General features: G+C 36.5%; 1 protein-coding gene across 1 annotated transcript in view; it reads right to left on the reverse strand.

Moving 5' to 3' along the window:
- The window catches only part of UTRN (utrophin), a 288,470-nt gene that overhangs the window by 114,124 nt on the left and 148,721 nt on the right, over positions 1-25,625 (reverse strand). The window contains exons 39-45 of the mRNA XM_008581386.1: positions 20,064-20,255; positions 19,085-19,257; positions 12,951-13,101; positions 11,544-11,719; positions 7,513-7,648; positions 5,900-6,049; positions 3,684-3,759 (exon numbers count right to left, since the gene is read on the reverse strand). Of these exons, the coding sequence (XP_008579608.1) occupies positions 3,684-3,759; positions 5,900-6,049; positions 7,513-7,648; positions 11,544-11,719; positions 12,951-13,101; positions 19,085-19,257; positions 20,064-20,255 (1,054 nt within the window). The remainder of the gene's footprint in view (positions 1-3,683; positions 3,760-5,899; positions 6,050-7,512; positions 7,649-11,543; positions 11,720-12,950; positions 13,102-19,084; positions 19,258-20,063; positions 20,256-25,625) is intronic.

Raw genomic sequence — 25,625 nt, forward strand, 5'->3', positions numbered from 1 at the left:
GGGAACGAAACTGTAAAACTCCCTTTACTTGGTAGTGTCCAGTTTTAAATAAATCATTAAGAATCAGGTGTTGGGATAAAAATATATGCTGTAAAATTATTAAACCTGCAAAATTAGATCTTAGAAAAATAAGAGAGTATAACTGGTTTTGTGAGGGATGGTGTTCTGCACAAGGACACTTATAACATTTAGATCAAGATTACAGGGCCACAGCAAATGCATAACCTTAAAATGTGTATGATAATGCTGCTCAAATATCCGCTGTTCTTTTTACATTTGGCTCCCACCCTGTTAACAGGGTGGATCTTAACCACAGTTTGCTAACAGAGAAAGGTCACAAGATAACTTGAAGACAATGAAGGGATGGTTTGAATCTGATAAACCTGATTCCAGGAAAAAGCACGAGTTGATCACCTGAGACGAGCTGACCTCTAAAAAAGTTTCCTCCCTGCTTTTTGGACTATTGATTTAAGCTTGCTGATACAATAAAAATAATACCCAAAAACTTCCTGCAGAGAAAAATCTAAATAAAAGGCATTGTCTCATGCTCTACTGTGCTCCAGCTGCAACATGCTGACAGCTGGCAGAGAGAGAACGTGCATATTGATGCATTGAGGTCTCTGTCTATGTTTGTTATTTTCGCCGACCCTCCCTCTCCCTTTTCGGGTACCCACAACTCGACTGGAGCTGGTCTCCGGCAATAACTCACATAACCAAAGGCTATTTGGGGCTCCCCCAAAATCTTTTAAAGGATAATGGGTCTTAAGAACAAAATGTTGGGGTGCTGGTAAACGAGAACCCTCACACCCAGCTGGTGGGAGTGTGAACCAGAACAAGTGGTCTAGATGATGCTCGAGCAACAGCTAGTGAAGCAGAAAACACCCATGTCCTCCAACTCAGCGTCCCACTACCAGGTATAGACCTACAGAATACTTCATGCATCATTCTGCCCAATCTTCACTGCAGCTCTCTCTGTAGTTTAAAAAAATCATTGCTTCAATTCATCAAGTACCTATTAATAACCTACTACGTGCAAGGCACAGTTCTAGATGCTGTGTGTTTGGGAGTGTGCAAGACCAAGCACCTGCCCTCATGGAGCTGCCCTGCAGCAGGGGAGATGGATGTGTGCTGCAGAATAAAACCATTGCAAGGAGACAGAAGAGACAGGATGCACCTGAGATACGGCGGGCAGGAAAGGCCAATCCGAGAAGGGGACATGTGCAGAGATAACTGAGTGAGGTGAGTGTGTGAAACACACAGCTGTCCAAGGGGAGGACAAGTGGGAAAGAAGAGAAGGAACAGCAGGCACAAAGGGCAGAAACGAAAATGTTCTTGGCATGTTTGGAAATGCAAGACCAGTATGTGTGAAGCAGAATGAACAAAGTGGCGGGTAACACACACAGTTAGAGAGAGGAGCAGCCTGCAGCTTGTACATGGTCTCGGGCCATGGAAGACTTCGGACTCACTTACGTGGATGTAAGTGATTAGAAAATTGTGAGCAAAAGAGGGACAGAGTCGAACTTATGTTTATAAAGCATCACTCTTGCTGCTATCAGAAGAATCGATTATGGAGGGGGGTAAGGCAAGAACAGAATCAGGATGGTGTGAGTTAGGAGAATATTCCAATAATCAGATGAAAGACGAGGATGTACAAGACCAGAGCAGTGGTTGGGACAGTGAACGGAACTGACACATCTGACTGATGGATTGGATATGAAATCCTGAGAAGAGCTGGGATGACCCCAAGTTTATCAGCCTAAAAACAGGCTGCATCATCTGAAGTGTCTGAAGTTACAGCACTGAGCATAACTGGAGAAGAGTGCTGAGGGCTGCAGTACATCCACGCAATGGAAGACTATACATTAGTTTAAATGAGTACACTAGAGCTATATGCATCAAAATGCATGGCAATGACAATGATCCAGCAGAGAAGGGGCAAAGGGGCTAAGTAAAAAGCTCAGAGAAGATGTGATCTAAAGCACAAGTGGAGGAGTCGGTCTTAGAAAGGCAGAGAGAACTCTTCCTCTGAACACAAAGAAGTACATAGAGCATGTGGCTATAGAGGCAGGCGGGTGGGTGGATTCTGTGGAGAGGTGGGAATAAAGAATATCTTGTCCAGGGCCGGCCCGGTGGCGCACTGGATAGTGCGCCGCTTGGGAAGCGGGGCAGCGCTCCCGTCCGAGGGTTCGGATCCCACGTACAGACCGGCTCCCGCTCACTGGCTGAGCGAGGCGCAGGAGCAACACCAAGGGTTGCGGTCCCGTTGCCGGTCCCCGGGCCGGTACGGGGGCAACACTGAGGGTTGCAATCCGTTGCCGGACACGGAAAAAAGACAAAAAAAAAAAAAAAAAAAAATATCTTGTCTGAAAAAGGGTATTTTTTCTTTTAAAAATGAGATGAGGTCACTAGTTGTGAAATGTGTAGCAAGGAGTACCCAAAAGCAAGGACTGTAGGATTGTCAGCTACTGAGGAACCCCCATCTGAGTCACAGCTTTGAAATGAATATAGTCAGCACGAGCCGGCGCGGGTAAACCGCAAAACACGTGCTGAGGGAAGGAAGCACTGTGGGATCCGTTTATATGAAATTATCTAGGATACATAAACCCTGGAGACAGAATGCAGATTGGCGGCTGCCAGGGCCTAGGAGTAGAAGGAAATGTTTAGAAATTGCTTAAGGAGGAAGAGGTTTTACTTTGGAGTGATGGAAATATTTTGGAACTAGATGGAGCTGGTGGTTGGACAACACTGTGAATGTGCCACAGGCCACTGAACTGTTCACTTCAAAACGGTTCGTTCTGTTTTCTCAGTATAATTTAAAAAGAAGAAAAAACGAAATTAAAGCATGGTGTAGGAAGAGAGGGACACGTTGAGGAGGAGGAGGAAGAGGAAGGGGAGGAGGAGGAGGAGGAAGGGGAGGAGGAGGAAGAGGAGGAGGGGGAGGAGGAAGAGGAGGAAGATGGAGGAGGAGGAGCAATCAGCAGTGGCAGCTGGCACACAGCAAGTGGACAGTTAAGAAGTGACCACTTTTGGGGTTTGTCCGGGTCACTCAACAGAAGGAGAGCAGGGCAAGGTAGTGCAGAGGACTCGCAAGGCAGTGGTGACAGTGGCTACGGTGCAGTGGCCTGTGATCTAATCTGGACAGAGGGAAGGAAATAAATATGAGAAACAGTGAGAAAACACTCTTTTCTCCACTTCTAGTGAGCACTCTTTGTCAGGACACAGCTTCCCCGGGACGGAGAACTCTTCTAAATCCTCACCTCCCAGCTGCTTCCAAGGATATCTAAATGCTTTGCTTTCAGCCACGGTGAAAGTCTAATGACGCGTGCCAAGCACATGTGAACGCAGCAGGTTACAGCTGGCTTCCTGCAAAGCTACGCGTACCCAGAAAACTAGCCCCTGTTCTCCCACCTAGGCTTCCCCTCCCCTTCAGCAGGACCTGTGGCTGTCCAGGTGCCACTCCAGGGAAAGGAAGTCCCAGCTACCACGAGAGCTAATGCCCTGACCACACTGAGCAGCCAAATACGTCTTGGGTTTAAAGATTCCATTTCAAATAATTGAAAGTGAAATCATAAATCACAATTGTATGATGTTTTTAAATAAGTCTTTCTAATTCATATATGATGCTCATATTGTAAAATTTTATATAGATAAAAAAATTTGTTAAGGAATAAAGTGTATCTTACCAGCAATCCTTGTCTGTGAGACGGAACGGGGCTCCTGGATGCGCTCCTTCAGTGTGCTTGGCACTTCTCTGCATATCTATAGCATCAGGTCACACAGAAAGATATAAATTTAAAGATTATATTTTCAAAAAAGAGATGTTATTCTAAATGACAGCTCTGCCGCTTTTCTTCCCTTTAACACCGAAGCCTCTGTCTCCACCTTCATCACGATCCGCTGCAATCTTGCTTCAGCCCCCTCCCCCTGACATTCCTATGAAGAACCAACCAGTCCGTAGCTGCCCTGACCCCTTTGCGCCATGTAATGCTGCCCACGCCCCCTCCCTGGAATTCTCTTTTTTTTGTCCTTTTTGAGACCGGCCGCACCGCGCTCAGCCAGTGAGCGCTGTGAGCGCACCGGTCATCCCTATATAGGATCCGAACCCACGGCAGGAGTGCTGCTGCGTTCCCAGCGCCGCACTCTCCCTAGTGCCCCACGGGCTCGGCCCAAATTTGACTAATTTTTAAAGATTCATATTAAATCACACATAGATGTCTTGTGAAGTAGAATGAAAGCTTTGTCCAATTTCATAATGCTGCCCACGCCCCCTCCCTGGAATTCTCTTTTTTTTGTCCTTTTTGAGACCGGCCGCACCGCGCTCAGCCAGTGAGCGCTGTGAGCGCACCGGTCATCTCTATATAGGATCCGAACCCGCGGCGGGAGCGCTGCTGCGCCCCCAGCACCGCACCTCCCCAGTACGCCACGGGCTCGGCCCTCCTCCCTGGAATTCTCTTAACACACTCCAGTGCTGGCTTCCTCCTGCCTCTCCGACTGGCTCTTTGGCATTTCCTTCGCCAGCCAGCTCATTTTCCTCTGCTCATCCATCAACACCAACAATTCTGCAGGGCAGGATTTTTGGTCTTCCTAACCTTCATCCTGGACTCTCTCCCTGAGTCTTGGTTTCCAATGGTTTCATTTACCATATAAAGTTTTGAGAGACTGAGGACTCCCAAAAACATATCTTCTGTCCAGCTCTCTCTGTCACCTGGATATTTAGCCATGTCCAAATCTGAATTCATCATCTGTGTCTTCCCTGCACCCCTTCGTAAACTTTTCTAAAGATTCTAACTAATCTTTCGTTTCTTAGGATCAATTCTTAGGATCACTCCATCCAACTCTTTAGAGCAGCTACAATGATCTTTCAAAACAAAAAAACAAAAAAAATTTTCCCCTGCTTAAAATCCACCAATAGCTGCCCACTACTGTCACAGTGGTAAATTTTGCAAGGTTTCTGACCTAAGCAATAGTAAGGATTATTAACTGAGTTAATTGCCATTAACTGAGGTGAGAGATGTACATGAAGGCTCAGGTGGGTATCATAAGTTCAATTTGGTATGTTAGTTCGAGATGCCTATTAGACATCCTAGCAGAGATGTTGAGAAAGTAGTTGTTTAGGCAAGTCTAGAGTATGGTGAGAGGCCCAGGCCAGAGATGTAGATGTGTGAGTGACAGTGACTCATCAAAGCAGTAATTCTCCATCAGAGGCTAGATCAACGAAGCACCTGCATCATCAGATACAGGACAATGGCTGCCATTTTAAGAGGATCAAGAGGAGAGGAAATGACTGATATGGGATCCATCCAAACCAAAGGCAGAGACATATCCATTCAGCCTCCCACAAAGATCTCACACTCTAACAAGGTATGTATCAGGCCAAAATAAAAAGAAATCTATGACTTCATCTACCTTTAAGTCTTTCAACTGAAAAAAAGTAATAATATTTGGGAAAAGACCCCACCTTAGTCATAATTGCAGTCACATGCCATTACATTCCACTAAAATGTAATAAATATACATTGCATGAAAAAGTCGATAAAAATAAACATACATGTGTGAAAAGTCATGTGCAACATCAGGAAGCTATTTTAAGGTCTTCATTTTCAGAATATAATTACAGGCATTTTATTCCCTCATTCCAAGATGTATTTATTATTTAATGTAGTACATAATGCATAAATCCTCTAAGCCAAAGAATTCCATGTAAAATAAAAAGTATTTTTTGAGAATATATGCTTATGTCTATGACAGATGAAAAAAATAATTATAAACATTAGTAAGCATGAGTAAAAGATGGCCATAGTTGGATATACTTAAAAGTAAAACAATTACATGATCCCATGTCTTTAACAACAAAATCAGTAAAAACGAGAAATGTGTTACAATAATTCTGTATGCACACCTTATTCCATGTCATATTTACAGTTCTTAAACTTTCTGAAATTTTATCTCTTTCCTGTAAACTCAGACTTTTATCTGAAAGCATTTCCAATTCAGCTCTATTCAGCCATTTGAGTTTTTCAGCTTGTCCTTCCATCTCCTGGGTTAAGTCCTAAAGAGGTCAGAAGACAGGTGTAGTTAGAAGTTTGTCCATACAGGGAAAAGTTCAAGAGCTGCATTAGAAATCTCTTGGGGGCTGGCCCCATGGCACACTCGGGAGAGTGCGGCGCTGGGAGCGCAGTGACGCTCCCGCCACGGGTTCAGATCCTGTATAGGAATGGCTGGTGCGCTCACTGGCTGAGCGCGGTGCGGGCGACACTACACCAAGGGTTGCGATCCCCTTACCGGTCACGAAAACGGCAAAAAAAAAATTCTCTTGGGAAATTAATCTCATGAATGTGGATTTTTAATTTCTTAAATGGAAAATTAAATTATAAGAAGCCAGAACTCACGTTAACAAGTTATAACTGATAGAAAGGTAATGAACAGACACCAGTGAGCATTTGTGTGCGCAGGCGCACAAACGCAAGCTTGCACGCGCACTTTCTTAACAGGGCCATATTACATTACATTTACAGTGTTAATTTATCATTCTATTCTTCTCTCCACATTGCAACTCCACCCTGATATACTATCCAACTCTTTGTAACTCTCCCCAAATTGTCTGAAAAGGGACATTCCAAGAAAACTATTGGAATTCTTAGATAAAACAGGAACAAGCTTGTTATATATTGTCACACTTTGGAACGAAAACATAATAAATGTTTGCCACATAATCTTTTTCATCATTATTAAAAGTTTCTTTCCCGAAATGCCTCAATCATACTCTTTGACAGACAAAATCTCATACTGAATTAGTACACTTTCATGTGTACTTTTATGCATGGACGGCTATGCACACACATTCATGCACTATTTCTTTTTTTAAAATAAATAATGAGCATACATTATGCTTATTGTTCTGCAACAAGTATTTCAATTCTTAGCACAAAAATATAAATTTGTTTATAAAAATTTGTGGATATTTAGCTATATTTACATATCTATAACTATGTAATTTTATATACTGTATACATATATACCTATAAAAAATTCTTGTTTGCTGCAAATCAACAAGGAAAATTTGATTAATACAATCATGACACTAAGCCTACAGTAAGCTGCAGTGTGTCACTCTGCAAGTCACTCAGTTTTCTTGTGAAACTCACTTTTATAGATAATGATCAGTAATTATCTTCCAAATCTAAAAGCAAAAAACTGTACTTCATAGCCCTATTGTATTCTAAAATCATAAAGTTGGCTTAAAATATCCTGTAAACCGTCAGTCTCATTCTTGAGACCACAATGTTTTTGTTTTTGTTTCTTTCATTTTTTACATGAGAGAAGCTTTACCTCTGCAAGACCAAAATTATAGCTGCTCTTTAAAATATATAAATATTTTTTTCTTTCAAGTTCACCACATTTACCACAAAGTACAGTTTCTTTCCCTTTTCTTCTTCAGTCATGCAATATCGCATTCTTAAGTGTCCTGTATCAAAAGGAATTGGCAAACACAGAGACAAACACACCACTTACTGTTAATTCTTGCAAGTTTTCTTCTGGCTCAGTGCTTGATCTCTTCTGCACAGCATTCTCAGCCTTTGTCAACCAACAGATAATCTCACCTAGCCTTTTTCTATATTCCATCACCTGCTTACTTTCTCCTTTTAGCCTAAAAGAACATATTGAAAAACATTGAGAAAAAAACATCTAATTAAGCTGAACATTATATAGTTGCTTTGGATATCCTGACTAAACACCCAAAAGAAATAATTCCTAATAATTATTTTAATATGTATTTTTACATGAATGTTAATAGTAATTTATACATTCTGCAATACTAGAGATTATGCAATAATAAGAATTTTTTCCTAAATCAAATTCAAAAACATTGAAACTAAAGAATACTCCATTCTCTCATCATAAAAAATTATATAGAAATTGAATACAAAAGACTTTTTTAAAGTTAGACACCATTGAGCATTATAATGGAAATTTTTTTAAAAACATGAAAAATGTCTGTATCTAAAAACAGTAAGAAAAAACACATAATTCTCTCTGAGTACTCCACAGAGATAAAAAGGCATCATTACGTGACATATTTATTATTCACATTAGATGGCAGCTATTACTCTACATTATTCATAGGAAAGAACAAACAAGAACAAGGAAAGGTACTGAGACCTGAAAAATCGTACAAGTATTAAAGACAAGAAAAAATGTAAATTTGGTTAGTTCACTAAAAAAAGTATTATATTTGAATATGGCACCAAGTTATAAAAAAAATCTAAAAAAAACAAAGTTTTAAAGGATGCAAGGAAAACAGTCAGATGAATATAAAAAAAGGAACTGCTGTAATTAGATCTTTTAAATGTTATAACAATAACATTTATAAGAATATAAACCATCTGTCAGATGAGAATATGATTAGAACTTATACGACATATATAATTATGTATTTTTAAAACTTGGTGGCATCACTGTTTTTATAGGTGCTGTAATTAGTTGCTGGTTTAAAAGATGAATGCAATTTTTTAAAGAATTACATTGTGTCATCCCTAATAAGAATTTATGTTTCTTATGGCTATAACTTTTTATTTTTAATCACAGAAGGCCTAACATAGTGGTGTGGTATATGTAATAAAATAAAAGTATATAATAAAATATTAAACAATACTTATATATTTAATAGAGTCAATAATTTGAAGGAGAGTATTATAATATTTAAAAAATAAGGAGCTGGCTGGTTAGCTCAGTTGGTTTGGATCCCCCTACCAGCCAGCCACCAGAAAAAAATAAATAAAATAAATGAAAATCACTACAAAATAACCATGTTTAAGTATCCTTCAGGAGAGAACACTGCTTCAAAATTAAAAAATAAAATAAAGCAATTGTAGTAGTTATTAAGACTATCAATACTAAAACAGGTAATCTATCCTCTGCATTGAAAAGTACTGTATTTAACTTAAATAACTTTGAAAACATCCAAAATACTATTATAGGCCCTTTGTTCCCAAAACAAGGTTGGAATTTAAATTTCCAATGATTCATAATCATGACTAATTTAGTACTTTGAAAATAGAGCTATGAAGGAAACTAACATTATCAAGTGATTTCAACAAGACACATTTGAGTCACCCAAAATTTTCATCTGCAAACTAGCTAAATATAATCTACATTCTAAATGTTATCCTTAAGAGTAAAAACAATTTACAAACTCATGTTCAAACAGAAGATAACAACTGCTCTTAAGGAATAACACCGTATATTACTGCACTATGCAAATATTGAACTACAGCCACGCAATACAAAAACAAATTGAAGGTGCAGTATTTCTCAATGACTTTGACAACAGTACACATATAAGCTCTTAAAGTTCCAAGGTGGCCCCAGCTGAAGATAGATTACAAACTTCAGTGAAGTTTAACATGAATTTATGAAAACAAATATTGCTTTAGTCAAAATACAAGATGTTGGAGAAGAGATTCATTATTTTTTTTTTCACTTCCAAAAAATGAATAAAATATATAATAGGGTCACCTTGTTAGTTTCAGGAACACTAACTACCACACTCCCCAGGGTGGATATTTAAAAATCTGTCGGGGAACTCTGCATTTACTGTTAATACCTGCCATCAGGTACATGTTACTCCCTAAGAAGACCTAGGAGAAAGATCATTTCAAGCTAGTGAGACTCTCCATGCAAACTCACTAGCACAGCATATGTGATCCTGTGGGACCTCAGCTTCCAGTCCTGACCCTGGCCCCCTGAGACCTTCTCTCCATCTAATCCCTGCAGATCCCTCAGATGGCTATACTATTCCTGCCTCCACCTTTGTTTGCTCTACTTCTTTTCTCTAGAAGGCCCTCCCTATAAGGAATTTATGAAAAATTGCTATAAATGCTTCAAAACTCAGCTTCGGTATCCCTCCTCTGCAACCCCTAAATTCCACAGCCCATCATACCTGACTCTGTGACAACACTGTGTCTTCTTTATAATGTTTCCTTTAATCACACTAATATCATTTTTTTCCTTTAAACGTTTTCTACTTCTTAGTCTCTGAGTTCCTTAGCCATACTCGTATTTATATCCCCAGTGCTAATAAACACAGGACTCGATAATATTGTTCATGTCAATTAATCAATCATTGACAAAATTCAGCAATAACATGCTTGGAGACTAAGTTCTAGTTTACCTTATCTTTATAAAAAATAGATATCTTAAGTGTTTACTATGAATAACCAGGGCTTATATATTTTACTAACACTATCTTATTTAATGACCATGACAGTCTTCTGAAGGGATATCATTTACACAGGGGGAATCTTTGGCCAGACAGTTCTGCAGTGTTCCCAAGTCATTACAGCACAATATTCAAGAATGTAAGATAGCACCATCACTTACTTTCTATAAGACCTTGGCCCTTGGACAAGTTACTTAATGTCTCCTCTCTGCTCCTCAGTTTCCAAAGCTGTACAAAGGGCCTACCAGTCCCCTCAGAGGACAATTGTGAGGATTAAATCAGGCAATGTGTACAAGGCGCCAAACACTCTCTCTCCCACATGGCAATATCTCAACCAAAACACTCAAATTATTATTTGTTTCTTACCAAAACACACAGTAATAGTTTTTTTACTAAAAATCCAACACAGGCCACGTTATACTTAAATATTTTATGTCGTGTTATAACACCAAACTTGATAAAATATTAAACTGCTCTTTAACAAAAGTATAGCTTATCACTGAAATAACACATCAACTATAGAGTTAAAATTAGCAGAATAAAATATCTTGGACTTTTAACCCAAAACTATCAATAACATATATATATAATTAATGAGATGGAATATATTAAGCAAAGTAGAAATCGTTCATTAAACCTTGATTGTCTCAGAAAATACAAACGATTTTAAATATATAATTATGTATAATACTGAGTATTAATCGAACATGTTTGCAACCAGAAGACACCCTAATAAAATCTGGGGCACTGTAAAATAAAAATAAAATAGAACAAACTAAAATAAAATAAACTGACATAATAAATAAAAATAACAATAATAATAAACTGACAAAAATAAACAATAAGATTCTGCTCATTCTATTACATAGATGAGGGATTTCATTACTTACAGAGCACTGACACGTACAGATACAGCACACCGTTTGACACTAAGAACATCCTAGTGATAGGGATGACTCATGTAGACTCAGGAAATGAGCGAGGGGAGATCTCACCCTGAACCCAGACCTTGAGACTAGAAGCCCAGTGTGCTCTTTCAACTATTTCAAGTTCCCACCATAATCCCCACATCTGAATAGTCAGAAATAAAAGAAATAAAGATGTTTTTTATATTTATGATATCTAGGTAGAAAAGTGAGACTTCATGGACAAGCCTAAAAATACAGTAAGGGGGAACATGAACAGAGAAGGTCTTAAATATCAGTGAAATTCCTATTGTGATATCAGATGATAAAAGAACTTTGAACTCATCAGATCGCATCTTCAAAGATTTTACCCGAAAGGGGTTTACTCCTGTGCCTGAAAATGATCACAGCTAAATCACCTTGGCTGCCTGTCCTTCACTTCTGCAACGATCGCACTCCAGCGTTGGTTTAAATCTGCCAGCTTGTCTTTCAAGAAGCCTCCATCTGCGGGGGAGAGTTTCTGTACAATCCCCTCCCCAATTTGGTTTAGTGCTGCAAAATTGGGTTGGTGGCTCCTGATGCCCTCTTCAAGTTCCTGAAACCAAGCACAGCCCAAGATTAATTCCACTACTAAATTAAACTGTTCTGATGCAATAAATCCACCCAAGTATTGTGGCATTAATTTAAGGGTTAGAGAAACAAGTTCCTGATAGGATATGTTATGTTCATGAAAAGGCATTTTAAAACAATTTGATTAAATTTCAATGAACACACTAAATTAAATCTACTTTAAAATCTAACCCACCCTCATGAATGTCATCAGGAAAAATACAGTGAAATTGGACAGCCTAATAACATAAAATAAATAACAGATGTTTACTTTGAAGCATAAGTATCAATCATGTTTGATTGAAGTAAATTGCTCATCTCCTTACAAACAAATGCTTGAAAGCATTTCTTAAAACACACACACACACACACACACATGTATACCCATATATCCTACCACATATAAGTAAACCTCGATGTGCCTTTTACTTAGACATTGCTTCATTGGTCTGCAAATTTTTAGGTAACAAATTAAAGAGATATTTTAAAGTCAAATTTAAACACTTATTCTGTAACTCCAAAAAGAAGGAAAATGCATTACCATACTTGTGATAAAAATAAAACACTCTCTTTAACTCCTCATGAATCTCCTACATAAAATATATTTTTAATATTTAATAAAAGAGAAAATATTTTTAACAATGGTAAAACTGAAATTATTGAAATTGTGTCTGCTTTCTACGATTATTTTTAAAGACCTATTGTTATCAGCAGAATTGACTTAGCTATTATTTTATATTTTCTCAAGGCTGAATTAGACTTACATGAGCAGCTGCCCTACTATAGTTGAAGAATAATTTACCTTTATGATAATTACCAGTGATACAAAGAAAAACAAGACGTCTGAGTGTTTAAGTATAGAAAAGAGAGGTGAATTATGCATATATCTTTCTGTCCTTGATATAGTCTTGGGTACAAAATTTTACAAATGTTATTCTGAGTACGAAATTTTTAAAATAAAATTGTTTTTAATGTTATCCATTAACAAGTATTTTTATTTTAATCTCTTAAAAATCTTTATTGAAAATTGTACATGACCACTTTTTTTAAAACTTTTGAAAATGGAAATTAGAACTGGAACAAAATTATGATTTTTATATACTGTTGAGAAATTAACATATTTGGTCCTTACTTCTGAAATCTGTGTTAACAGCCACATGCTAAATATATAAGCAACCTTTTTCACAGCTCCCCCTCCTGTAACAGAAAGCATTCACCTGCTGATGGATCCTGGCTCTCTCTAAGTTCAGGCTGCCATCTGGAGCACAGGTATCAACCAGTAACTCTTCCGCTTCTGTGATCCACTGTGTGAGGTCATTAAGGTCACAATGAAACTGTCTCCATTCGTCCACAGCCCTATCAAAGTAACTAGAGGAAAACAAATAAAATAAAATTGGCATCCAAACTTTCCATGACTGCCTAGAAGCAATCTTTCTGAAAAAGAAATTCAAATTTCATTTAAACTGAAAGCCCCCAAATGAATGAATGCACAGCCCATTGCTCTACAAGACCAATTTTCATAGTGGGTGACAATTAATAATTCCTCTTAGAGAAACAGACATCATACCAAGAGCAAAGCAATCTGCACACACTACCACCCACCCCACCCCACCCCCACACACATATACATGCACACTCTCACGCACACACTAAAGCAGCTTTTTAACTGAAAATATTTAGCCTTCTCTGGCTTGCAAAGTCTAGATTGTTTAGCTATAGATATATTGACCCACCCAACTTCATACACTTACACTTAAATACCATGAAACATAAAATAAAATTAATGACTTTATTCTCTTGGGGGAAAAATATATGTTGTTTTACTGCCAGTCACTTAGTTCGTGGCTAGAACAAAGCCCAAAAGGCCAAAACCCTTCAGAGTTTCCCTGCACTCCATTATCTCTATGTTATGAATGAATTGTGTCCTACCAAAATTCCTGTGTTGAAGCTCTAACCCCAAATGTGACTGTATTTGGAGATAGGTCTTTTAAGGTGGTAATTAAGGTTGAATGAAGTCATAACAGTAGAACCCTAATCTGAAAGAATTTATAAGAAGAGAAAATGACACCAGTGGGCTCTCTCATGGCAAGACACAGCAAGAAGATGGCCTTCTGCAAGTCAGCAAGAGAGGCCTCACCAGAAACTAACCCTGCTGGCACCTTGATCTTGGACTTCCAGCTTCCAGAACTGTGAGAAAATAAATGTCTGTTGTTTAAGCCACCCAGTCTGAGTTACCTTGTTATGTCAGCCTGAGCAGGATAACATACTCTGGGTAGTGAATAATCCTGAATGTCTCATTTACCTGAACACAGCACAGTATGCAAGTGAATGCAATGTCCAGGTGAGGCAATGAGGCAAAGGGCTATTGAGATTTCTTTAAACCAAACTCTTCTAGAGATGAAATAAATTAAAACTCCAGTGCATGTCATAGTTGGAATACACAAAATAAGTATAAAAAGGAAAAGCTTTGTTGGATTAGGATCCTAAAAAATTTTTTCTTCTTTTTGTTTAGAGTAGTGGAGCTGGGAGAGGTTTAGAAGAGATCTCTAGATTTTAATAATGTTAATTAAATTTTTATTTCATATAATAAAAATATAATACTATTATTTTATAATAATAAATAGTCCTAACATCACTAAGCCATAAATAATGTTTATATTGTCTTCCTCCTCGAAAATTATTTTTAAAATCAGTTAATATTTGTTGACTACCCACAGGGAAGCAACATCCTATTGGGCATGACAAAAGACAAGCCTGTAAAACAAAACATTATGAAAAGATATTAATATGGTCTTCATAATCATTTGCAACAATGTTCAATAGACTTCCAGAGAGTCAAGTAACTCAACGTCCAAGCCTGGCTAATCTTGTAGAGAAGTCTGTTCATCTTTCCCATGCTTTGTTTGGATTAAAACTAGAAAAAATGTTTGCTATTTCTAATATTCCAACTGGCCGTGCTATCTTCCCCACAAACTCACCTCACTACCTATGCTCCCTGTGGCTGAAAATAGTACCACCACCCACCTAGGTCCTCAAGCCAAAGACTCAGAGGTCAGTTTATAGTCCTCCCCCTTCCTTTCCCCGGCATCCCATCAGTCACCACCTTCTATTAATTCAACAACTTAATTCTCAAAGTTTCCCCTTAGTCTCCACTTCCACAGCTGCACCCCTAGTCAAGCTATCATCATGTGACAGCCACAAACTAGTCTCCTCGACTTCAGTCTCATCCTCCACCAATCCATTCTACAGTCAGTAAACTGCCATTCCCTTGCTAAGATACTGCAATGATTCCCTATTGTTCTCAAAGTAAAATACAAGTGGCTTAACATGACACACAAGGTCCTTCTGATATGGCCCTTTAGACCTTTCTGGTTTCATCTTACTGCTACGAGTTCTTGCTCCTCAAAAGCATCACACCCTCTCTTATCTACAACCTTAAGCAATGTTATGTTTTCTCTATTCTTTGCCCTTGCTAACTTCACAATCTCCAAGAAGCTTTCTCAGATCCCTTGGGGTCCCCAACGTGGCTCCTGTATTGTCCCCATCATAGCACTATGCACTAATAATTGTCTGTCTAGTTTTTTCTACTATATATCTTTGGACCCTGAGAAAGAGCCTGTATCTATGAAGTATTATCTGTCTCAGAATCCTTTATACCCACTTACATGTGGCTTTGTGTCCCGAATTTGTACTTAACAAATATTCATCAAACACATGGTGCATGAATAAATGGATGGACTGGTGAGTAAGTGGGCAAAGTCTTTCTACGATGAAATGGAACTCCAAAAACTTCGGAAATGATGCAGAAAGAATGACCAATGGATTTAAGAAGAAAAACTATTCCTGGTAGAAGATGGAATGCTGAGCAAAAAACAGACACAGTTAAGGTAAAGAAAGCAAAGAAAATTTAAATCAAGTTGTGTGAAGTGAATCAAGAAAACCTTTTTTGAACAATATGTACAAAGTATTAGAAATTAGACCAATTGGAGAACATTAAAAAGCTTCTAAATGCAAGATAAGTCTGGACTTTGTCCACCCAGCAGTAAAAGCCACCAAGGAACATAAACAGAATAAATATCTGAGAAAATATTCTTAAGAGAATAGATACACGAGGATCCAAGGATCCAGGATAATAAGGAAGAAATACCCGGCCTAATGAAAGGGATGAAATACATCAGATAAAAGAGAGCTCCATTTTTCCCCTCAGATGGTTCTAAAGTTACTTATTTGGAAAAATATAAACACTAATGCCACCAACCACTGCAGAGTAGGCATACGGGAGTTATCAAAAAAAGAGGATCTGTTTTATTTTCATAGTATTTATCTTACTTTTACTATAGAGCAACAACAAGCTTGAAAAGCATTACAGACAAAACATCTCAGAGATCTGGAACAGACAAATGGCCCTGGTGGTCACCCTGGTGCGGTTATGACTGAGAACTAGAACCCAGCAAAGGGCATGTGCCATTGCCTTGGTATTTAATTAGAAAAACAGAAGAAGAGAAAGGAGTTCTTATTCACTACTTGTGAAAGGTGAATAAATAGGAACGGAGAATAATAAATATTCTAGGACAGCTAACCAAAGTAGAGAAAAACAAAGCAAAATTAATAAGAATAAGAACACAATCAACTAATGCATCCAAGAGCTGGACAAATAAGACAGACAACCCTCTAGCTAATGTAACCCAGTAAACAAAGAAAACAAAATAATAAAATAAAAGATATGATAGAAGAGCATATTCTAACATAAGAGAAGACAGTTCTGTGCTTAAAAGTTTGAAAACTGCCACGGAATAAACTATTTTCTAAATGTAACATTTTTATAATCAAGAAAATGGTGTGGATGTCTGCAATCAACATTACTAAGCAACATAAAGTTCTACCACATTAACCAGATGCATACATGTAAACATGATAATTGAAAAAAAAAAAGAAAAATCATTATTATATATAAATAGGTCGATATAATGAAACATGCCAAGAAAGTCAATTTTATACCTACACACACACATGCACACATACACAGAGGGAGCAGAAGAAAATTACCACACACCAACCATACAATACCAACTAATGAGAAAAGCACATGGCTCTGGTAATAGTCCTGGTGAGAAATGTTTAGTCAAACCTCCAAAACTTTACTGAGGACACAGAAAAGGACCCACATAATGAAAGAAAGACTACATTTCAAATTGACCATTGTTCCACAAATTGATTGAAATGATTATAAAATTTTACTTGAAGAACAAATACAGGAAAAGAATCTAAATTTTAAAGTTAGAATAATTGCAGAAAATATACTGTATTGGATAAAAAAATGTATAATGCTTTAAATATGCAATTATGGTATTAGATTAAAACTAATGGTGCAATAAGGCAGCATTAGCAAAATTAAATAAATATGAAATAGAAACAGATTTAAAATTATGATGAAGTATCACCAACAATAAGTAAGGGATAAATATATTCAATAAAATGAACCAAAAAAATTGGTTGCTCATTTAAGAAAAATGAGGTTCAATAGAGCTGATCCATGTTTCTCAACTCAGGCTGCACAAAAAAATTAACTGAGGTGTGTTTGAAAAGCAGAGATGCATAAGCTCTACTCTTGCTACTGAACTTGGTAAATAGAACCAGTAAGCTGAAGCCTTAACATTTAATACATATCAAAATAAAATTCAGATAGATTAGGTTCTTAAAGGTAAAGTATAAATCAAACAACTAAAAATTGTTTTTAAAATATACACAAACATTAGTGAAGTTAGGCTCAGAAGGACAAATACTGCATGGTATCATATATGGAATCTTAAAAAAGAAAGTGGTTCTCATAGAAGTAGATAGTAGAATAACGGTTAGCAAAGGGTTGAGGGGAAGAAAAGAAGTGGTGGACTAATGGTTCCAAAACTATGCTATCTACACTAAGTGAACTATTGTGCAGTATAGGCATGTAGTGAAACAACACCCTGTACCCACAAATATGTACACATAAATGTTAAAATATTTTAAGTAATAAATAAATAAATAAATAAATAAAACCAATTATGCATAAATAACTAATCTCACAGTGCAAAGGTAACATATACATATAAACAGTGAATAAAATCACAAAGGATTAGACTATAAGAGATAATTAGATAAAATTGAATTTTCTATATAACAAAAAAATACATTAACAAAATTAAAGGCACATGAAAAGCTGAGAATAATTAAGCAAATAAAAAAGAAATATAAATGGTTAATATTCTTAATGTAGAAAAAAGGTTTTGTAAGTTAATAAATATGTAGTAATACCAAGATAGGAAAACAGGCAATACTGGGCCATTTGAATATGTAAGAATATTCAAATCTCACTGATAATCAAAGAAATAAAAATAAGATTGAGATGCAATTTATCACTATAAAATTAGCAAAGATCTAAAGCAAAAAACAAAAAAAACATGTCAATGTTAGCAAGGATTCAAAAAGGAGGACACTTTTACAACTTTTATAAATACTGTTGGCAGGAGTATAGTACCCAATTTCATGATGTAATCCAGGGCCTTAAAATATTATTTTTTCAAAAACCCATCTTAATCTAATAATGAAGTCTAATGAAATATAAGTATGAATAAAAACATATGTGAAAGGATATTCTCTAAATGTACAAAGAGATGATTTTTAAAATCCATACAAAGCGATATACCAAAAGCCATTAGAAGCTATCTTTCAAGGACTGGTTTATCTCATAAAACATGCAGGATAAAAATTAGAAAGAAAAAAAAAAAAACCACGAAGAACATGATGCCTAGTTTGTGTGTGTGTGTCTCTAAAGTTTTCCAGTGTATTAGTGTGTGTTAACTTTCCTCCTATATAGTACTTTATATTGAACTATTTTGTATCTTATTTGCCTTTTCATTACGTTCACAGCTGTCAGTTTTTATTTCTACCTATTAATAGTCCTGGTCAAAATGTAGTAAGAAGAAGGCTTCAAAACATTCCATTATAAAAGAGGGTTTAGAGTTATATACGGATTCCAATTATAGGTAGCTGTCCCTGTTCTTGACTCCCATTAATCATCAAGAGTATGGAGAAAATGAACATTAATGAGAATCCTTTTCAATTTTTCTAGAGAAAATGGACCCTATTTAGATACTAAAAATTAATATATTATTAAGATGCTGTAAATGGTCATCTATATGTGCTTAGATTCCTCTTTCTCTAAGGAAATATACTCATCACAATTTATTAAACAGGACATATTACAAGGATGTGAAACATATTCTCATCAATTATAATGTGCACACGACCTATTTCATGGTCCATGGATGTATAGGTATTTTTTTAATTAAATATTAATTTTATTTACACATACCCTTTACGATCATTGTACATTCTATTAACTCTGTCCCATTCTGCATTCAACTGAGTAAGTGTATCCCTGATCTGAATGGCTTCGGGTCCAGAGGCTTCAAGGATAACATCTGGTTGCTTTTCATGAATGACTGCAATCTGCTCTCCAAGTTTGTCCAGTTGGTCTTTGATATTCTAAAAATATATTGCCATACATTAACAAAATCCAGCAAAGTAACTAAAAGAATGAAATCACAGACATTTAAAATAATAATTAGCCATACTATTTGTTGCTCATGAAAACTGGAAACTTATTTTTTTTAAATAATACCCTGTATTGGCCAAAGTGTGAGGAATGCTACATAATATACTAATGGCAGTGGGAAAAAATCCTCACAGATGTTTAAAGTGGCACCTGTACAGGACATATGACAATCGTCAATAACTTTCTCTAAAGGTAATGAAGTGTTTGAAGCTGGAATTATTTATATTTTCATATACCTAATAATGTTAGTTTAAATGACAGAAATGAGCTATCAAACCTACCAAACCTATCAAAAATAGCAGTGAATTTATTGTGACTTTATATATAGATGCAATCAAATTATATGAAAAAGTATTTAATAGTTTAATTAACTTATAATCGAGATGCCATTCCATACCTCAATAACAGGCCAATCTTAAATAATTATAGATGGCCTGATAAATGCTGACATTTTACATCAATCAAGTTCATGAGACAAGAATATGGTCTGTGTTTGTGTTTTTAATAAAAAAAAAGTATCTGAAGTTGCAAATAATAACTGTGCACATTTAAATAGGTGAATATAGGAATGGTGAATATAGGAAATGGTGAATATAGGAAATGTTTATTGTTTACACACGTTATTAATTCCTTGGCACAAATTTTACAAAATACAGACCGTATAAGCAGGCACAGTAACAAATTCTTTATTTCTACATTAACTGCAGCTATTCAAATGTGGTGCCTGGAAATTTACCTTCAAAGAGTCTTCCTGAAAAGAGAAGTCTTCATAGACAGTGGTGTTTAGCTCTGGAATATTAAGTGATAATTCAACATCATCCATGGAATGTAAAATTTTGTTAATTTCAACCAGATAATCTGTGGGGAGAGGTGATGATCTAATTCCAGAAGCGAGTTGACCTGTTTTCCTCTGTTGAATAGGGATTGCCTATAAAAACATTTAAAAAATAATAATGTACATATTTTAAAATACCCCCACAGTGTGTACCACCAAGTTGATAAAAAAAAAAAAAAACAAGCCTATTTTGTAGAGGAATTCAATACTATGAACCAAAATTTAAAAACTTAATGTTTTTATACTGTAAGCCTGCATTCCTACAGAAACCCTTAACAACCGCTATTCTAATTTTCTTCTGCAGCCTGATGTTAAATGGTATAAACAAATTAATATTTGAAAGGCTTTTGTTTAAGACATGTCATCTCAACTCATTTAGCAAATAGATACATAACAACTACTTCCCTAAGTTGTTGAGGAAATGAGGATGTGCTGCCAATCATAAAGTTCTGTATGAAATAAAACGTTTTAATACCATTATTATTTCACCCATTTTAAAATATCACAATTAGATTAAAAACTTCTAGACCTAACTGCTGAAAACATAAGTTAGTTAAACATGTTTTCATAACATAACATAAGAAATGCAACAGGAGTTTTGATTACAATGATATCTAGGTAATTCAGTATATCATCTCAATCTTTGAGAACAATATTACAGGGCCGAGCCCATGGCACACTCGGGAGAGTGCGGCGCTGGGAGCGCAGTGGCGCTCCCGCCGTGGGTTCGGATCCTATATAGGGATGGTCGCCAGTGCGCTCACTAGCTGAGCGCGGTGCGGCTGGTCTCAAAAAAGGACAAAAAAAAAAGAACATTATTACAGAGCATCAATGTCCTACTTAATCCAATAGGTCCTAAAGTGCTAAATTCAAACAGATTCAAGACTCTATGGGCTACTCATTTACCCTAATATGGATTTTCTGGATTTTCTACTCAAAGCTTTCTAATCAAAGTGCTCTCCGGGATGGAGCACTAGTCCTTCAGGAGTTCAAGTTCTTTACTCCTAGATAACTACTATTTAATAAATGCTGTGTATCCCTTGCAAAGGGCCAAAGTGCAGCTAATCACAAAGCATCCTTGACACTTCTACTTCTCCTATATTGAAATTGTAAAAATGATATTCAGCTGTAAATTCAAAGATGATAGTGAAAATGATCACAAATACATGTTCATTCAGTTAGGGATCTTGAAAATGATTACAATTCTTAAATAAAACCAAGACTCAAGCTTAACACCACTGAGTCAATAATAACACAGTGTTGAACCTAGAGGTCTGCACTTACTGCCTACCAGAATTCAATAAACTACTGTTTTCGCCAATTGATGGGCAGTCCTGGACAGCCAGGTTAGAAGCAAGCCTACAGATTTCGTGACTTTATCAACAGGATTAGTTATACTTGTCTCTAATGTTAATTTTATTATCCTAATACCACACATTCAAATTTTAGACAGAAAGCATTTCTAGATGCTCACCCTTATGTCTAAGAAAGCAAATTCTACTTTTTAAGCAAATATAAAGAATGCTGAAATAATGTGTCCACCCAGGAACCAGTTTTGAATTTAAACAAGGCTAAATATTTTTTAAGAAAAGAAAAAGTTAAAAATAAATCTTTTCTGATTTTCATTGCAAATAGGCCAATTTTTTTTGGAAGATCACAAAAGTAGGCTCAATCGTTTTTCCTCTTAAGTTTAAGGAAAAAAGAATAACGCAATGAAAGTGTTCATAGGTTGAGTAATCACGTCGAAGGAGTAAAATAAGAAACTGGGACCCTTTCTATTGCTTGGCTTCCTATCTATTAATCAGGATCTTGCTGAGAGGTCATCTGTTTTCCATGACCAAAAAGGGCTCCAGATATCCAATTACTTGATCGTGCTTATAGGACATTTAACTTTGTAATACTTTCCTAATTTTCCATCACTAGATACTATGGCCAGATTTTTTTTTTTAATCTACTGTATTGGATAATTGGTGAGAGCCACTTTTATACTTTAGCAACTACTACAAGGCAGCATTCCTGTACCGCTTCTTCCGTTACACATAAATTGTCATTCTCCAAGGCCACATGTACCTGAGGCTTAAGGTTGAACAGGGGAGTTCAGTAGGTATTATAAATACAAAGTTCCAAGTTTGAAAAAAAATCACATTCATTAAGACTGCCTTTTTTTTCTATTCAGACTATAAAGGAAATCCAGCTTTTTTCTGAGTCTTTATACCCTGGCAGAAGCAGCAAGGCAGTTAAAGATTAAACATGTGCTTTCTATATTCCCAAAATAGATTTTTTTTCCTCTAAGAGAGTGATCAATCAAAATGCCCTATGAGAAAAAAATGTCCTCAAGGTCTGATTCAGACTTCTGGATAAGGTTATTTTTAAAGGACTCTGCTAGGACACAGAAATACACATACACTACAGGTTAGTACTGAAATGAGACAGTATTACATCATGTTGCTCATGTCATACAGCAAACTAAAGTACTAGGTGGATTAAAAATTTGACTTTAAATGAGTATTTTATAAAATTTTCTTAGTTTTGTTTTTATCAAACCAAAGGAAAAAATAAGAACTAAATATATTTGAATATTCATCAGCTCTCTGGAGGAGGACTTTTTAGATTCCAAAACAAGCCAAAAAAATCACAAAGGAAACACATAGTCCTGTGTGGCTAAACAAAAATTTTAAGGGCATGTTCTCACTCTTAAGTGGGAGATAGAAAGAAAGAAAGGAAAGAAAGAAAGGAAAGAAAGGAAAGAAAGGAAAGAAAGGAAAGAAAGGAAAGAAAGGAAAGAAAGGAAAGAAAGGAAAGAAAGGAAAGAAAGGAAAGAAAGGAAAGAAAGGAAAGAAAGGAAAGAAAGGAAAGAAAGGAAAGAAAGGAAAGAAAGGAAAGAAAGGAAAGAAAGGAAAGAAAGGAAAGAAAGGAAAGAAAGGAAAGAAAGGAAAGAAAGGAAAGAAAGGAAAGAAAGGAAAGAAAGGAAAGAAAGGAAAGAAAGGAAAGAAAGGAAAGAAAGGAAAGAAAGGAAAGAAAGGAAAGAAAGGAAAGAAAGGAAAGAAAGGAAAGAAAGGAAAGAAAGGAAAGAAAGGAAAGAAAGGAAAGAAAGGAAAGAAAGGAAAGAAAGGAAAGAAAGGAAAGAAAGGAAAGAAAGGAAAGAAAGGAAAGAAAGGAAAGAAAGGAAAGAAAGGAAAGAAAGGAAAGAAAGGAAAGAAAGGATAATAAAATGTTGAACTTTCAGAAGGCGAGAACAGACCTGTACTTACTAGAGGCAGGAAAGAGGGAGAGAGAGAGGACAGAGGGAGGAATTGGGTAAGGGACACAAAAAGTAATTATGATTTCTAATGATGAACTTGCTAACAATATTGATTTGATCATCACATACTATATACAAATACTGATAGTCAACTCTGTACCCCACAAATACAAATAGATAAAAATAATTTTTTAAATGCTTTTTAAAAAGGAATAGCAAAAGGAAAAAATTTTTAAAGGGTTGAATGTTAAAGGAAAAATAATTAGAAGATAAAAATCAATAAGATAATATTTTATAGTAAATATGACAAGGGGTTAATATCGTTATTTTATAAACAGCTCATACACATTTTAAAACAGTAACACCTTAGTAAACAAATGGGAAAAGGTCACTTAACACATATTCCAAATAAGAAAATGACTCAATCCTCATTGCACATTAGAATCATCCAAAAACTTTTGTTTGTTTTTTTAAAATGCCCACACCTAGGTCTAACGTGAGAGATTCTGATTTAATTGATTTGGGGGATAGATTGGGGCATTGTTATTTTTTTAAAAGCTCTCAAGTGATTCTAAAGTTAACAGTTTTTGAAAACTATAGATTCTAAAAAGTACATATCATATTTTGCCTAATGAAATAGGACAAAAACATTTTAATTATAATAACTAATGCTGGTAAAACCAAGATGAAATGAGCCTGTAATAAGATGTATTCATACTTATCAAAACTAAATGTAGTTATTTACTAAAAACCTAAAAATTACTTCAATTTTGGACCAGTAACAACTTTTGATTTGAGGCCCAATGATGAATAAGTGATGACCTGAGTCTTCCAAGAACTGGGAAAGAAAGATACTTTAAAAAGTAACAATAAAGCAAAGAATTATAATCTGATCAACATTAGAAATAAAAATGGAGTTGGGCTTGAAAAGAGCATTTTTCAGGTAAAATAAAAAGACAAAACCCACATCAGGGAATGGGAATAAAATTAGCAAGATCCCAAAAGTGCTAAGGCCTATGGTATGTTTAGGAAAATGTAAAGAAAACCAATAAAACTACACTGCACAGGAAGTGACAGCAAATCAAGGGAGAGAAACCTGGGGTCAGATTGAAGCTCAGTGCATCGTTACACGGACAAACTTTGCACTGAAAGCTTTTTCTGCATTTTGCAATATCTTCCTGAACCATTTCTTCAGTAAAGGAATAACAAGATCAACCAAGACCTTGCAGGAAATAATTCTAAGGAAGATTTGGCAAATGGGCTAGGGTAAGAAAAACTGGACATAGGAAAACCAGTTTGGGAGATACTGTAATAACTACGCTGTGGAAAATCATAAGTCTGAATTACGGAAAGGACTGAGAGCTAAGAGAAGTTAAGTCACTTTTCCCACAGTCATAAAACAAGCAACTAACTTCAGGTTCATACCTGTGTCCTGCTTCATTCAGACCTGACGGTTTTAATCCCTGCTCAATGTGGTGTGTGTGAGGAACAAGAAACAGTTGAGAATGATGTGGAGGTTTCTACCTGGAGAGAAGGGCTAGCTTTTAAAGTAACTGATATAGGGATAAAGTAGAAAACACAGGTTGGAGGGGGAGGAAGACGACATGCTCAGTTTGAGACATATCACAAGGCTACAGTGCGTACAGGCAGAGACATCCAAGGGGCAGCGAGCCAAGAGACTGGAATCTCCTCACATTCCACAATCATCACATAAAACTGGTTCTAGGAGGGAACACCAAAGCACAGATCCCTGGGGAACGCCAGCACACTTAACATGCAGCTGGGGGGACTGGCCAGTTGCTCAGCTGATAGAGCACAGTGCTGATAACACCAAGGTCAAGGCTGCAGATCCCCATACCAGCCAGCCACCAAAAAGAAAAAAAAATGCAGCTAGAAAGATGGCCATTTAAAAGGGAACTGGTAGTAATGAATCTTTTTCTAGAATATAAATCACAGTATGAGAGTACTTCAAAAAGTTCGTGGAAAAATAGAATTAAAAGATTATACGACTCTTTCCATGTACTTTTTTTTTTTTTTTTCTTTTTGTCGTGTCCGGCAACGGACCACAACCCTCAGTGTCGCGCCCGTACCGGACCGGAGACCGGCAACGGGATCGCAACCCTCGGTGCTGCGCCCGCCCCTCGCTCAGCCAGTGAGCGGCCAGTCTGTATGTGGGATCCGAACCCTCGGCGGAAGCACCACCGCGCTTCCCAAGCGGCGCA

The sequence above is a fragment of the Galeopterus variegatus genome, unplaced genomic scaffold (assembly GCF_000696425.1).
Source record: "Galeopterus variegatus unplaced genomic scaffold, G_variegatus-3.0.2 Scaffold2342, whole genome shotgun sequence".
Lineage (NCBI taxonomy): Eukaryota > Metazoa > Chordata > Mammalia > Dermoptera > Cynocephalidae > Galeopterus > Galeopterus variegatus.